The 13,998-nt window shown below is 48.8% G+C and overlaps 2 protein-coding genes across 6 annotated transcripts in view; one reads left to right on the top strand and one right to left on the bottom strand.

Annotated features, from left to right (window-relative positions):
- KLHL18 (kelch like family member 18) overlaps positions 1-1,515 on the top strand; it is a 57,356-nt gene extending 55,841 nt beyond the window's left edge. For all 5 annotated transcript variants that reach the window (XR_011563156.1, XR_011563155.1, XR_011563152.1 and 2 more), the window contains one exon: positions 127-1,515. The gene's annotated coding sequence lies outside the window, so the exon portion shown is untranslated. The remainder of the gene's footprint in view (positions 1-126) is intronic.
- A 3,909-nt stretch (positions 1,516-5,424) lies between these two features.
- On the bottom strand, positions 5,425-8,237 carry LOC109576025 (15 kDa protein B-like). Its single transcript, XM_019984315.2, has 3 exons — positions 8,058-8,237; positions 7,261-7,362; positions 5,425-5,586 (listed from the first exon to the last, which is right to left on the bottom strand). The coding sequence occupies exons 1-3, from the start codon at positions 8,235-8,237 to the stop codon at positions 5,425-5,427; spliced, it is 444 nt and encodes a 147-aa protein (XP_019839874.2).
- Positions 8,238-13,998: the final 5,761 nt, after the last annotated feature.

Below are 13,998 nucleotides of genomic sequence, written 5' to 3'. Positions count from 1 at the left end.
AAGAGTTTGTAAAGAATTAGTATTATTTTTTTTAATATTTGATAGAATTCACCAGTGAAGCCATCTGGGCCTATTATTTGAAGGATGATTCTAAATTTATAATTCAGTTTTTTCACTTGTCTCCAGGTGCCCTGAGGGTGGATACCCACTTCTCTTAGGAGATTGGAATGATTGATGTTTCGATACAGCATGAAAGAATCTCGAAATAATGATGCTTAGTGAAAGAAGCTGGTCAAAAAAGGAGGACATTGCTGTGTGCTGTGTCTTGGTCTGTTCAGGCTGCTATAAAAATTACCAAAGACTGACTGGCTTATAGACAGCAGAAATGTATTTCTTGCAATTCTGGAGGATGGGAAGTTTAAGATGAAGGGACTGGCAGATTCAGTGTCTAGTGAGGCCCCGCTTCCTGGCTCACAGACAGCCGCCTTTTTGCTGTGTGTCTTCACATGGCGGGGATGGCACGCGAGCTCTCCACAGTCCCTTTTATAACATCAGTTATTCCAGAGCCCTCGTGACCTAATATCAGTACATCCCAAATGCCCAGTCTGCAAATACCATTACTTTAGAGGTTAGAATTTCAGCATGTGAATTTTGAGGGAACACAAACCTCCAGTCTATAGCAGATTTCCATTTATACAGAACTCTACCCAGCACTTCATGGCAAATAGATGAGGAAGCAATGGAAACAGTGACAGACTTTATTTTCTTGGGCTCCATAATCACCGTGGACAATGACTGCAGCCATGAAATTAAAAGACACCTGCTCCTTGGAAGAAAAGCAGTGACCAACATATTAAAAAGCAGAGACATTACTTTGCCGACAAAGGTCCAGACATCTAGTCAGAGCTATGGTTTTTCCAGTAGTCATGTATGGATGTGAGAGCTGGACCATAAAGAAGGCTGAACGCCGAAGAATTGATGCCTTCAAACTGTGGTATTGGAGAAGACTGTTGAGAGTCCCTTGGACTGCAAGGAGATCAAACCAGTCAGTCCTACAGGAAATCAGTCCTGAATATTCATTGGAAGGACTGATGCTAAAGCTCCAATCCTTTGGCCACCTGATGGGAAGGGCTGACTCATTAGAAAAGGCCCAGCTGCTGGGAAAGATTGAAGGCAGGAGAAGGGGACGACAGAGAATGAGACAGTTGGATGGCATCAGCGACTCAATGGACATGAGTTTGCACAAGCTGCGGGTTGTTGAAGGACAGGGAAGCCTGGCGCGTTGCGGTTCATAGGGTCACACAGAGTCAGAGACGCCTGAGGGAACAACAAGTAGAAAATGCAAACTAACGCAGCAACAGAAGTAGATCGCGGATTGCCTGAGGACAGCAGGGCGATGAGGACTCAGAGTTTAAAGGGTGTGAGGAGACTCTGGAGGGGTGGTGGGTACGTGCACTATCTTGTGGGGATGGTTTCACAGATGTACATTATGTCAAACTTATCAAATGTATACTTTGAATATGTGCAAGTTATTCTGTGTCAACTGCAGCTCAATAAAGCTGTTTAAAAAAGAAAGTTGGACACTGATTTGCATTGTGGCCTCTAAGGCCCCAAGGTTTACTGTCTCTTCTGGGGCTCCAGATCCTGGGGTGCAGTTCAGGCCGAGATGATGAGGGGACCTGTGGACTCCAAGGGCTCTGTGGTCTCCATCACGTGGAGATAAACCCAACTTAGCAGGTCCTTTGCTCAAGTCTAACACAAGCATTTTCCTTGATATAACGTTGTCTTCAGATTTACCTTAAAGGCTGTACAATATGCAATCCAGTGAGTATAACACAGATTACTTAACCATTCCTCTGTTGGCTGGGCACTCAGGCCATTCCCTATTTCCAAGTAGCATAAATAAAACTGCCAGAACAGCAATATTGCTTAATTACTGTCTACAATCCTAGATAGTAATTTACCAATACATTAAGTTCTTAACATGTTCATACACTCTGATACTATTTCCATTCTAGGAACTTATTTTTATCTCAACATTGTTTAAAAACAAAACAAAAAAACGGGAACAACTTCAACAGCAGGAGTAACTTAAATAAATGGAAGTCTAGTCACCCAATGGAGCATAAGACAGAAAAAAAGAAAAAATGTGACCCAATAGTGACTGAAGTGTATTGGCTGATAGGTTAAAGGAAAATAAGCTGGTTGTAAAATGGGACATAAAATGACTAGGGTCATTTTTTCTTTTAAAAATAAAGCTCACATCATATCTGTCTATGGTGATGGTGGTTTAGTCACTAAGTCCTGTCCAGCTCTTGTGACCCCATGGACTGTAGCCTGCCAGGTTCCTCTGTCCATGGGATTCTCCAGCAAGAATACCGGAGTGGGTGGCCATTTCCTTCTCCAGACTTAGGAATTGAACCTGGGTCTCCTGCATTGCAGGCAGATTCTTTACCAGCTGAGCTACAAGTATCTGTACAGGGAGCGAAAGTTGATTTCCGCAGCCGTTTAGATGTTAACCTAGAGGTCTGCTCACCCATTGTGTTCCCATGCCCAACCCCGGTGAATTCTCCCTTCTCAGTCTTGCTCTAATGGCTCTGAAGACTTTCAGAAGCTGCCAAGGCCAAGAGGCTGAGCTGTGTTTGGCGCCTTGGTGCTGTCTCAGGGCCTGATCATGCTAGGACTAGGAGAATGCAGCAGGGCAGCCCAGCAGAACCTGGTGGCTGGTCCCATAGGCCTGCCTCTCACTGGGTACAGTATGATGGGCCAGCTTCCCCAGACCGCGTGTGATGCAGCATTGACCGCCACAGATGAGTCTTGAACTTCCGGGGAGAAGTTGCTGAGCCCCATTACTGTCCAGGGCCCCACAGAAGACCTGGCTGAGGCCTGTGAGTATTCTCTTGGGGGTGGAGGTCAGGCAAGAGAGTGGTAGACGGTGTGCCTTAGCTGCTGGCACCTTCTGTGGGGCTACAAGGGCCTTCTCCAGGTGAACATCATCACCCCACCACAGGGAGAGATGGTCTGAGGTCTAGTTTATCCTGGTCCACCCAAACCTGCCCATTTCCCACCTGAGGGTCACTCCCTCAATTTAGATTTAGATTACACGCTCCTAGATTTAGATTACAAGGGGGTTGGAGTGTGGACTACAGTCGAGTCAACCAATTTCCTTGAGGCGTAGTTTTCTCACTAAAAGTTGCTGGTGACGCATGCACCTTGCAATACTGTTCTAAGACCTGAGAAGTGTGTTTCGGTTCACTGGGAAGTAGCGTTCATAAATCATGGCTATTATCATTAACAGGAGTCTTTGGCTTCCCTGTGCTGTGCTTAGTCACTCAGTCATGTCCGTCTCTTTGCAACCCCATAGACTGTAGCCCACCAGCTCCTCTGTCCATGGAATTCTCCAGGCAAGAATACTGGAGTTTGTGGCCTCTCCTTCAGGGAATCGTCCCGACCCAAGAAGTGAACCAGAGTCTCCGGCATTGGAGGCGGATTCTTTACCAGGTGAGCTACCAGGGAAGCCCTGGCTGAAAAAACCCATTCCCCCGAGGGGCTCTACACTATGGCCCCTCAAATGAGAGGGTTTCCCACAGATATTTCTCTAGCAAAGATTTGAAAAAGGGGGCCTACTGGTGAGAAGAAAAGGGCTCTCGTCCACTCAAGTATTTACTGAGCAACTGCCATGTGCCAGGCCCTCTTCACAGGGCTGGATGGATCAGGAACTGAGACCAACTCTCCAAAACCAGACTCTCCCTGAGAGACAGCAGAGAGTCTGAGCAGGGCTCACGTCCTTGGGTGGATGAGGCTGCCATCAGCTGGATTGGGCGCTAAGAAGGGCGGTCTGGAGGGAAGATTCTGAGTGGGTGGCACCCCAGGACATCCATGGGGAGGCGTCTATGAGGCCATCTGATGTGCGAGTCTGGGGATCCAGAAGAGGTTCTGGCTGGAGCTTCATGATAAAGAAGGAAGAATAAAAGTAGCCGAAAGGAAGGAGAGGTGGTTCCAGAATAACCTGGGGGCAGGTTACTTTGCCTTTGAGCTCCCAGCATGGCCCTCAGATGGCGCCCCTCATTATCCCGTTTCTCGTCACTGCCACTGCCCTGACCGCAGGGAGTCTGTGTGCCCAAGGTGCACGGTGGAATCTCACCCCCAGGACCTGCCTCCTTGGTCTCTTCCTCCTAAGTCCAGCTGGTTCATCCCTGGCACTTGATTCATTCACTTATTCACATCATCGTTCAACTTAGAAACGTTTTATTGAGTTTCACTCCTGGCGCTCTCAGCAGAGGATGCCCTGGCACCCTCTTGGGGGTGCTAGATACATGAAGGGACATTTCATTATCACAGTGACTGAGCAGGGAACAGGGACACTCAGGGTCCTGCCCAGAAAGAACTGTCCTCCCGGGATTCAGGAGCACTTGGCAGAGAAACTCCCTCCCCAGCCCCCTGCAGCTGGCACAGGAGGGCCCCGCTGGGAGGAGAGACAGTGCTCTGTAGCCCAGGACGCAGCTGGTACTTGCCAGCGTGGTTTGAGGATCGTGACTGCACCACAGTCGAGGGAAGGACACGTGCTGCTCAGGGAAGAGCAGAGAGGCTTCCTGGGGGAGGTGACTTTGGACCTATGCCTGGAAGGATGTGGAGCATCCACAGACACGGGATGGGCAGGAATTCCCCGGCAGAGGGAAGCAGGTGTGCAAAGGCTGAGGAATATGGGTGGGCTCATTTGCAGGCCAGGGAGTGCTAAGGGCAGCAGAGGCAGAGAATGGGTGGGAATCGCAGGTCGCTGTGGGCTTGCAGGGCATCCCTTCCCTTCTCCAGCCCTAGAAATTCCTCAGGATGTTGGAGATGATATCGTACTTGGCTCTCTCGTACATGTCCCTGACCGCAGGTGGCAGATTGGAGCTGTCAAGTTCTGGAGGGTCTTCCCCAGCAGACCCAGCAGAGCGCCTCTCCCGGCGGTGGGGCTGCAGAAGTGATGCCGCGGTTAGCGCCCTCATCGATCGCCCCCCCCCCCTTCCTGTCCCACGTGCGGCCCCTCTCTCCCCAGGTGGGGATGAGTCTTGAGGTCCAGGCAGTGACCCTGGTGATGGTGCTGGAGGGGTCCCCAGTCAGGCCCACTCCCAAAGCCCAGAGGGGCTAGAAACGCCTGCCACTCTTGTCCACCCCGGCTATTGCACTCACTTACCAGGAGGCTCCACCTCCGGCTGGTCTTCCCAAAAGTGGGATGGGGAGGCGGGTTACCAGAGCTCAAGGCCCAGAGAACAGCCGGTGGAAGACTGAGTCCCCTCCCAGCCCCAGGAGGAGACCATCAGTTCCTGCCCCCAACCCCTTCTGCCAGACGACTAGCAGTCAATCATCAAGGTCTGGCCACGCCTCTCCCCTCCAGACTACTTGAGTTTAGACCGGTTCAGTTTCCAGGTCTAAGGTCTGGGACCTCCAAAACTGATGTTCCACGCGCCTAAGTCAGTGGCCCGGATGAGGGACCCTCGATCACTGGCGGTCACCAGGCAGAGCGCCGCTGAGACGGGAACTGGGGCAGGTGAGGGCGCAGGGGCTCACCTCTGGCTCCAGCTCACGGTCCGGAACGCAGTTGAGAGACAGGAGGCGGAGTTGCCGCAGCATGAAGAAGGAGCCGGTGCAGTTCCGCTCCTCCTGCCGGGGAGCAAGCACACAGGCTGTAGCAGACGGCGCCCTCGCCCAGGTCCCCCGACTCCCGAGCTCCAATCCACCCGCTAGACGCCGGAGGGAGCAGCGGCCGCTGGGGACACCCGGGCAGGCTCCGTGTGCGCCCGATAGCATTAAGGACTTTCATGCAAGTTCTTACACGGGAAAGGGTCTCCATAAATTAGCCGAGAGGGAGTTATATTGTTTAAAACACTCGTGTGTACATCAAAAAGGTACCGAAGATGATACACCAACAGTTAATGTTGTCTCCTGAGTAGTGGGGTTGCAGATTTTTTGTTGTTTACGTCGCTTCTCTAAATTTTGTTAGTTTGCTATAATAAAATATTTTCCTAATATTAGAAAAGCAGTTATCTGTTCAGTTCAGTCCCTCAGTCGTGTCTGACTCTTTGCGACCCCATGAACCGCAGCTCGCCAGGCCTCCCTGTTCATCACCAATTCCTGGAATCCACCCAAACCCATGTCCATCGAGTCGGTGATGCCATCCAACCATCTCATCCTCGGTCGTCCCCTTCTCCTCCTGCCCTCAATCTTTCCCAGCATCAGGGTCTTTTCAAATGAGTCAGCTCTTCGCATCAGATGGCCAAAGTATTGGAGTTTCAGCTTTAACATCAGTCCTTCCAATGAACACCTAGGCCTGATCTCCTTTAGGATGGACTGGTTGGATCTCCTTGCAGTCCAAGGGACTCTCAAGAGTCTTCTCCAACACCACAGTTCAAAAGCCTCAATTCTTCGGCGCTCAGCTTTCTTTATAGTCCAACTCTCACATCCATACATGACCACTGGAAAAACCATAGCCTTGACTAGATGGATCTTTGTTGGCAAAGTAATGTCTCTGCTTTTTAATGTGCTGTCTAGGTTGGTCATAACTTTCCTTCCAAGGAGTAAGCGTCTTTTAATTTCATGGCTGCAGTCACCATCTGCAGTGATTTTGGAGCCCAGAAAAATAAAGTCAGCAGTTATCTGGGTGGATTATAAAAGCATCAACAAAAACTAAAAAATAATTTATGGTTTTCAACTGTGGTGTTGGAGAAGACTCTTGAGAGTCCCTTGGACTGCAAGGAGATCCAACCAGTCCATCCTAAAGGAGATCAGTCCTGAATATTCATTGGAAGGACTGATGCTAAAGCTGAAACTCCAATACTTTGGCCACCTGATGCAAAGAACTAACTCATTGGAAAAGACCCCAATGCTGGGAAAGATTGAAGGCAAGAGAAGGGGACGACAGAGGATGAGATGGTTGGATGGCATCACTGACTCATGGACATGAGTGTGAGTAAGCTCCAGGAGTTGGTGATGGACAGGGAGGCCTGGTGTGCTGCAGTCCATGGGGTCGCAAAGAGTCAGACACACCTGAGTAACTAAACTGAACTGAGGCGGATTATGGTCCCCCTTTGTTCTTTCTCTTTTAATATTTAGTTGCTTCTTTAGCATGTATTGCTTTTCTAATAAGGATGGGCAAATTGTAGTAAGAAAAAGCCATAAGGAAAAACCCAATTTTTTAAAAAAGCTTCCACAGTCAAACCTCACCTGTCTGTGGGTGGGTGGAAGCAAACTCGGCCTCCGGGAAGGAGGTGAGAGAGAGGGGAGATTCCTTGTCCTGCTCATTGGGGCGGGGAGCCAGGGGATGGATGGGAGACTCACCCCGCCCTCCCTGAAAGGACACTGTCGGGGCCTTCGGCGGTACCAGAGCAGGAAGCACACAGTCTCTTTAATCCTGAAGTTGAGCGGGATCGTGGTGGAGTTCTAAAGAAGCAGGAGAAGAGTCACAGTCATCTCCCTTTTACACAGGAGAGAACAAAGGCAGGGAGGAGAGAGATCACAGTTCCAAGTTGACAGGGCTTGCCCAAAGTCTGCACTTCCCACCTAAGAGAGGCGGCTGCTTCAAACAGCTTCAGCAGAGACTGAAGGTGCGCACGGCTTCTGGAAACCAGCGGAGGCCACCACTTCATGGCTGGACCACCTTGAGGGGTCACCTCCCATCTCTGCACCTCAATCTCCTCTTCTGGGACAAAGGACCTAGAATACTTGCCTTGCACGCTCAACTGCCAGGAGAGAGGTAAGGGGGTGGGAAGGGGGGACCCTGGAAGGCCCTGCTGAGGTGCCTTCTGGTGGGACCAGTCTGGCTCCTGTCCATCCTTTGAAACAGCTCTGCTTACTCCTTCAAGTCCAGGGCCTGAGTGCAGAATGGACTCCCAGACCCCACATTCCACCCTTGGGCAAAACCCAGAATTGATCAGCTAGCCAGCTGTCAGGCTGGAGAGAGATTCCAGTCTCTGTTTTACCTTCTGAGTGGAGAAACATCATAGTAATAACAGCAGCATCTGCTGTTAACCGAGCACTTTGTGCCTGTTTGGGGCACCTGCTCCTGCCTGCTGGCCTCACAGGATGCTGTGAGGTAGGTGGTACCCACTCCCCGGGCTTGAGCCCCTGACCCTCACCAAATCAGGTGGTGGCGGGGTGCTCTCCAGCAGGCCAAAGATGCGCTGTCCTCGCCTCCCCTGGTTGAAGAACTTCAGGGCCTGGGTGACGATCTCTTCATAGCTCAGGCCACGCTGGGCCACACAGGCCACGGCTGCCAAGCCTGCCACCAGTACCAGTGCCTTCCAAGCCCCTGCCATCGTCCCTTCTCGGATCCTCTGCCACTTGTGACCCCTTTAGGTGGTAATCACGCAGCCTTGCCCAAGGCCTGCTGGTGACATGCGGGGGCTGAGGCCTTCCTGAAAGGGGCTTCTCTTTTCCTTTGCTAGGCACCCGGTGTTAGCCAACAGTCCAAAATACCAGTGACTAAGAGGCAAGGAGGATTGGGCAATAGGCCTAGGAGGGAGGCAGCCCCGAGCTGGGGGCAGGAGACCGGTGCGATGCTGGGCACGTCCCTTCACTTTGGCCTCAGTGTCCATCTCTCCCCCAACCCTGTGCCACGGGGAGGCCACCTCTGGCTCTGACACTCCAGGACCCTGTGCCGTCTCTTGCCTGGTTGGTGTGGTTTGGTTCCAAAATAGTTGCCTGGGATCCATGAGTTCTCTGTGTGACCACTTCTCAGCTGAGAGCACAGACAGATGGTCTGGTTGAATGCAATCCCGCTAATAACTGGATACGTATTCCAACAAGTAGCAACAGTATTCCATGAGTAGGAATACCCCGAGTGCTCTAACCAAACTGCTCTTGACGAGTACAGATGGTCTGTACTCTGGCTGACACCTACCATGTTGCATATATTTTTAAAATACTGATTGTTGTTGTTTTAGTTGCTTAGTCATGTCCAAGGCTTTTGTGACCCCCTGGACTGTAGCCCACCAGGCTCCTCTGTCCATGGGATTGCCCAGGGAAGCACACTGGAGTGGGTTGCCATTTTCTCCTCTAGGGGATCTTGCCCACCCAGGGATCGAACACACATCCCCTGCGTTGGCAGGCAGATTCTTTACTGCTGAGCCACTGGGGAAGCCCTAAAATACTGATTGTCAGTCCTTAAAAATCTGGATGCCTGATTTAATTCAAAAAAAATCATAAGATCTGACAATTCATGGCTCACTAGTCCCTGTCATTGGGTTTGATGGCAGCAACCTCTCCAGGGAGAGCCTCGCTGCCCACATCCCCCAGGCCAATCCCTGCAGGGCAAAGAGGGGAGGCTGTCCCCAACAGGATCAGGGTAGGGACCCCTGGCTGTTGACACAGGCGGCCCCAGGCAGCAGCCCACAAGGGGAGCCGCAGGAGCCTCCCCCTCCTCCGAGGGCTCCCATTTTCCTCAGCTCCCTGTTACTGGGGCCAGGGTGTTGACTTGCCAACCGCCCTTGGTTCTGGGTTCCTGTTCCACAGGAGACTCAGAAACTGGGGAGGAGAGGAGCGGCTACGGTGTTCTCACTGAAGCCCGCCAGTGGGGAAACCAAGGCACAGAGCAGCCCACCCTTCCTCCAAAAGCTAAGGGTGGAGCTGAGAAGGACAGAGCCGGAAGTAGGGAGAGGGGGCAGAGCACAGAACAGTCTTTGGCAGACCCAACAGGTCCTCAAAGGCCTGAGTCTCATCATCAGATCCATGCAGCCGTGGCGTATAATGGTGAAAAATTAGAGACAATATAAACATGCTTCAAGAGCAGTTTGGTTAGAGCACTCGGGGTATTCCTACTCATGGAATACTGTTGCTACTTGTTGGAATATGTATCCAGTTATTAGTGGGATTGCATTCATCAAAGGTTCTTAGCTGGAGAATGAAGGTTCTGCTGCAGCTGATCTCGTGTCCGTCCCAGGAAGTGTGATAAGGCGAGACGGCAGGTGCTCACTGTAGAATCCTATGCTCTTCCTATGAAACGTCCTAATTTCTCCTCCGAGTTAAAATGCAATGAGAATCTGTGTGGTAAAAAGGAAAGTGCATTTTTAATTTTCTTGCTCTCAAGAAAGCTTTCCCCTAACTGTTGGGGGCCAGAGTGAGGCACTCGGCCCGTGGCAAAGGTCATGAGGAAGGAGGCTCGACATACGCAAAGGCGGGATCGAGCCTCAGGAGTCCCCCTGGAAATCCTCGAGCATCTACCCCCATAACCAGAGCCTGCCTACTTTACTACTTTGTGCTCATCTACACCTCTGACTTTACGGGGGGCTGTCCCCCACCACCTCTTTCGGAGAAGGAGTTAACTTAGAGCTCCATTTAATAAAAACTCCTGGGCGTGACAAGAGTGTTTTAACCTACAAACTCCTCTGAAGGTTCTCTAGCCTTCCTGACAGGCTTGTCCGGCCACATGTGATTGCTCACAGCCTCCCAACCGTGAGAGGCATGAGATGCTTTAAACCTTCTAAAAACAGGTTCCTTAGAAAAGTTAGAAACCTATTAGTATAAGTATAATGGGCTGATTAGAAATTGTATTGGTGAAGGGTTTTTCATTTGTTTAGCCAATGTTTGTTGCTAAGTCTCCACATCCCCTGCCCTTACACACATAAATGAATATATAGAAGAAATAAGTATTAACCTTTGATATTAATCACATTGGACCTTAGGCTAAGTAAAATCTTTCCTTAAATAAAACCCACTATACCCTCACCCTATAGGAATGTAACTTTATTTGGGTGGCGTCTGTTTTAAGAATAATCACCCCTGGAGAAATAAGTGTCCTGGTTGACTGACTGCTGTCACAAGGAGAGGGTCATAAATTGTCAGCAGGCCCCCTGGCCAGAAGATGATGTAACACCCCTAAGACCTCTGTATACATTTGTATGAAGCACCTGACTTTGATAAAAGTCAGGACTGCTGACCCCGTGTGACTTTTGCATAACATCTCAGTGTATAAAAGTAGACCACGGAAAATAAAGAATTGGGATCAGTTTCTCGAAATACTGGTCTCCCCATGTCGCGCTTTCTCTCACTCTGGCTGAGTCTCCCTCTGGAGCGCGGAACCCGCCATGCTTACTAATTATGCCTGGGCTTCTAAGATCCAACCGGGGAGGCCTCAGTGTCTCCTCTCCTTCGGGAGAACGGAAGGACGCCTGCGGCCTACGTAAGTGGTGCAAACTTCTTGTCTTGAAGTTTTATTGGTCTCCCGCATAAACCAAGCTACTCAGCCTCTTTTCTCCACTGAATTTTCCTACTGAGCTATCCTTATTCTATTACTCTTTATATCTTTAATTAATATCTAATTGAAGCTATTGTATCCTGATCCTCGCCGACCGACGCCGTCCCCGCTTCGAATACCCTGGATCAGCCGAGGCTTGGACCCCGGCACCTAACCTTCACACTGGCATCCTATCTCACTTTCAAGTCCTCAGGAGGACTTCCTCCCCAGGCCTTCCTACGCCCCCATCTCTGCTTTCTTATTAAGACACAACTTTCTTCATAGCACTTGCTGTTGAGTAGCAACAGTGGCTTATTGTTTATTTTATTTCCCACTTTGAGGGTAAGCTCCTTGAAAGCTGATTGTTTACCCAGCGCTAAGACGAGTATCTGGCATATAGTAGCTGCTCAGTAAATGCTGGCTGAGGGAATAAATGATTTTACCCTTGAAGGATTTTATGCATAGCTCAAAGACCAGTTCCTCGTACCCCACACATTTCCACCCAGTGTGGCTCAGCTTGATGGCAGCAAGCTTCTCTGACACTCAGAGCATCCGGAATGGAATTTTGTTACAGCCAGGCCTCTTTTTTCTGGGTGTCTAGCTGCAGCACGTATTCCATTTCTGGTACAACAAATGGACAAGAAGCAAGGATTCTCAACTGGGGAGATTTTGCCCCTGGACCCCCAGGACAATTGTCAATGTCTGGAGACAGTTTTGAGTGACACAGCTGAGGAGAAGGCGCAACCAGCACCTACTGGATACTGCTGATCACCCCACAGTGCATAGGGCAGCCCCCCCCAAGGAAGAACGGTCCAGCCCCAAATGTCAGTGCCGAGGCTGAGAAATCCTGAGACAGAGCAGCACACCTGACGAGCACATAGCAACTGGATGGATCAGTCTTAAACACACGGTGCTTGGCCAGAGAGGAAAGAAATAGAATGAGATCTGTAACAACCCCCCCGCCCACTTCTCTCTAGCCATGTGTATGCGTGGAAAATACATCAGAATACATCCTTGAAACTGATAAACATTTTATAACACCTCCAAGGCCGAGGTAAAAATGAATGATGGTTGAGAGGGCAGGAAATGGTATGGGAGGGAAAAAAGGCAGAGAGGGGGCTTGCACAGACCAACACAGCCCCCACTAAGGTTCGGTTCCTTTTACAGAAAAGTGTACACTGGTCAGTATCCATGACAACATCACTAGCAAGGTGCCTGAAAGGATGTTTGCTAAAATGTTAGTAATGATTACCACTGTGCTTTTCTCTTATGGAGCTGGCAAAGGATTCTGAGGTTTGTTGTGTTTTTTTTTCAACTTTATTATTTGAATTTTTTTTTTTTTACAATAAACATCTTTGTTTTACAAAAACCACAAAAATATTTTTATTTTTTAAAATTATTCATTTTGATTGGAGGCTAATTACATTACAATATTGTAGTGGGAAAACAACAAAAATATTGTTAAAATACTCATATGGAGTCTATGTTTTATTCCATATCTGCAACTGTTATTTTTTAAAGATGAATGGAGCTCTTTTTATTGAGATGAAATTCACATATCATAAAATGTGCCCTTTCAAAGTGTACAACTTATAACATTTTCATCCTCCTAAAAATAAACCATGTGCCAGTTAGCAGTCACTCCCTGTTTTCCCTTCCCCTTTGCCCCTGGCAGCCAATAATCTTCCTTCTGTCTTTATGGGTTTCCTTTACTGGAACATTTCATGTAATTGAAATCATAAAATATGTGGTCTTTTGTATCTGGCTTTGTTTACTTAGCATCATGGTTTCAAGGTTCATCCATGTTGTACATTAATTCCTTTTTATGACTAAGATTTCATCATATGGATAAACCACATTTGTTGATCCATTCATCAGTTTATAGACATTTGGATTGTTTCCACATTTTTGCTTTTGTGAATCATGCTACTATGAATATTCACATACTAGTTTTCTATGTGGACATATGTTTTCAGTTACCTTGGGCCTATACTTAGGAATGGAATTTCTGGGTCATATGGCAACTCGGTTTAATTTTGTGACGATTTATCAAAGTGTTTTCTGAAGAGCCTGTACTGGTTTACACTCTCACCAGCAGTCTGTGGTATCCCACATCTTGCCAACAATTATTATTGTCTCTCTTCTTATAGCCATCCTAGTGGTGTGAAGTGATATTTCATTATGGTTTTCATTTGTATTTCCCTAAGAGCTAATGACATTGAATATCTCTTCGTGTCTGTTTATATATCTTCTTTGGAGAAATGTCTCTGCAAATCCTTTGTACAATTTTTAATTGGGTTGCTTGTCCTTATATTGTGGAGTTGTTCACATAATGTTTTTAAAATTAAAATGTTTTAGATTTCCATTGGAGGGAAAAATACCTCCAGTAAAACCAAGGCTTTAGATGTGTAGAATATTTCTTCAGGGACTTTGCAGACCCCCATCCCACGGCTCCCCATAAGCCTGAGAGGCTCCGGTTGTCCCCAGCCCTAATCAGTGAGGCTGATGAGGCCTGGAGAAGTTAGTAAGCATGCCCAAGTTACACAGTTGAGTCCTGTGTAGAACGATGGGGAACTGGGAAGTTTTACCTTGAGGAGAGGGCTGACAGGGTGACTTTGATTCCCTGCTCTGTCTCTGAAAGGCTGCCACGAACAAGAGGACCAGACTGTTTTTGTGGACTCAGAGGACAGAGACAGAACCAAAGGTTGGATTCCCAGGAGGAGACATGTCAACAAGAAAGGTCTCAAATCCAAGACAGGTCCCCTTGACAAAAGCTGGAGTGTGGCGTGGTGGAGGAGGCCTGGGAGACGTTGAACTGAGTCTGGAAGACCACTTGGCAGGGAAAT

Source organism: Bos indicus, chromosome 22, assembly GCF_029378745.1.
Source record: "Bos indicus isolate NIAB-ARS_2022 breed Sahiwal x Tharparkar chromosome 22, NIAB-ARS_B.indTharparkar_mat_pri_1.0, whole genome shotgun sequence".
Taxonomy (NCBI): Eukaryota; Metazoa; Chordata; class Mammalia; order Artiodactyla; family Bovidae; genus Bos; species Bos indicus.
The sequence above is the reverse complement of the archived record's forward strand: the minus strand, read 5'-3'. Positions and strand labels throughout refer to the sequence as shown.

Bases quoted from the DNA above. Each gene is read 5' to 3' on its own strand.
- LOC109576025 (XM_019984315.2), bottom strand. From the start codon at position 8,237: ATGGCAGGGGCTTGGAAGGCACTGGTACTGGTGGCAGGCTTGGCAGCC. The intron at 7,363-8,057 runs GTGAGGGTCAGG...CTGCTTCTTTAG, and splicing joins CCCCGCCACCACCTGATTTG to AACTCCACCACGATCCCGCT. The intron at 5,587-7,260 runs GTGAGTCTCCCA...GCTCCCCGGCAG, and splicing joins GTCCTTTCAGGGAGGGCGGG to GAGGAGCGGAACTGCACCGG.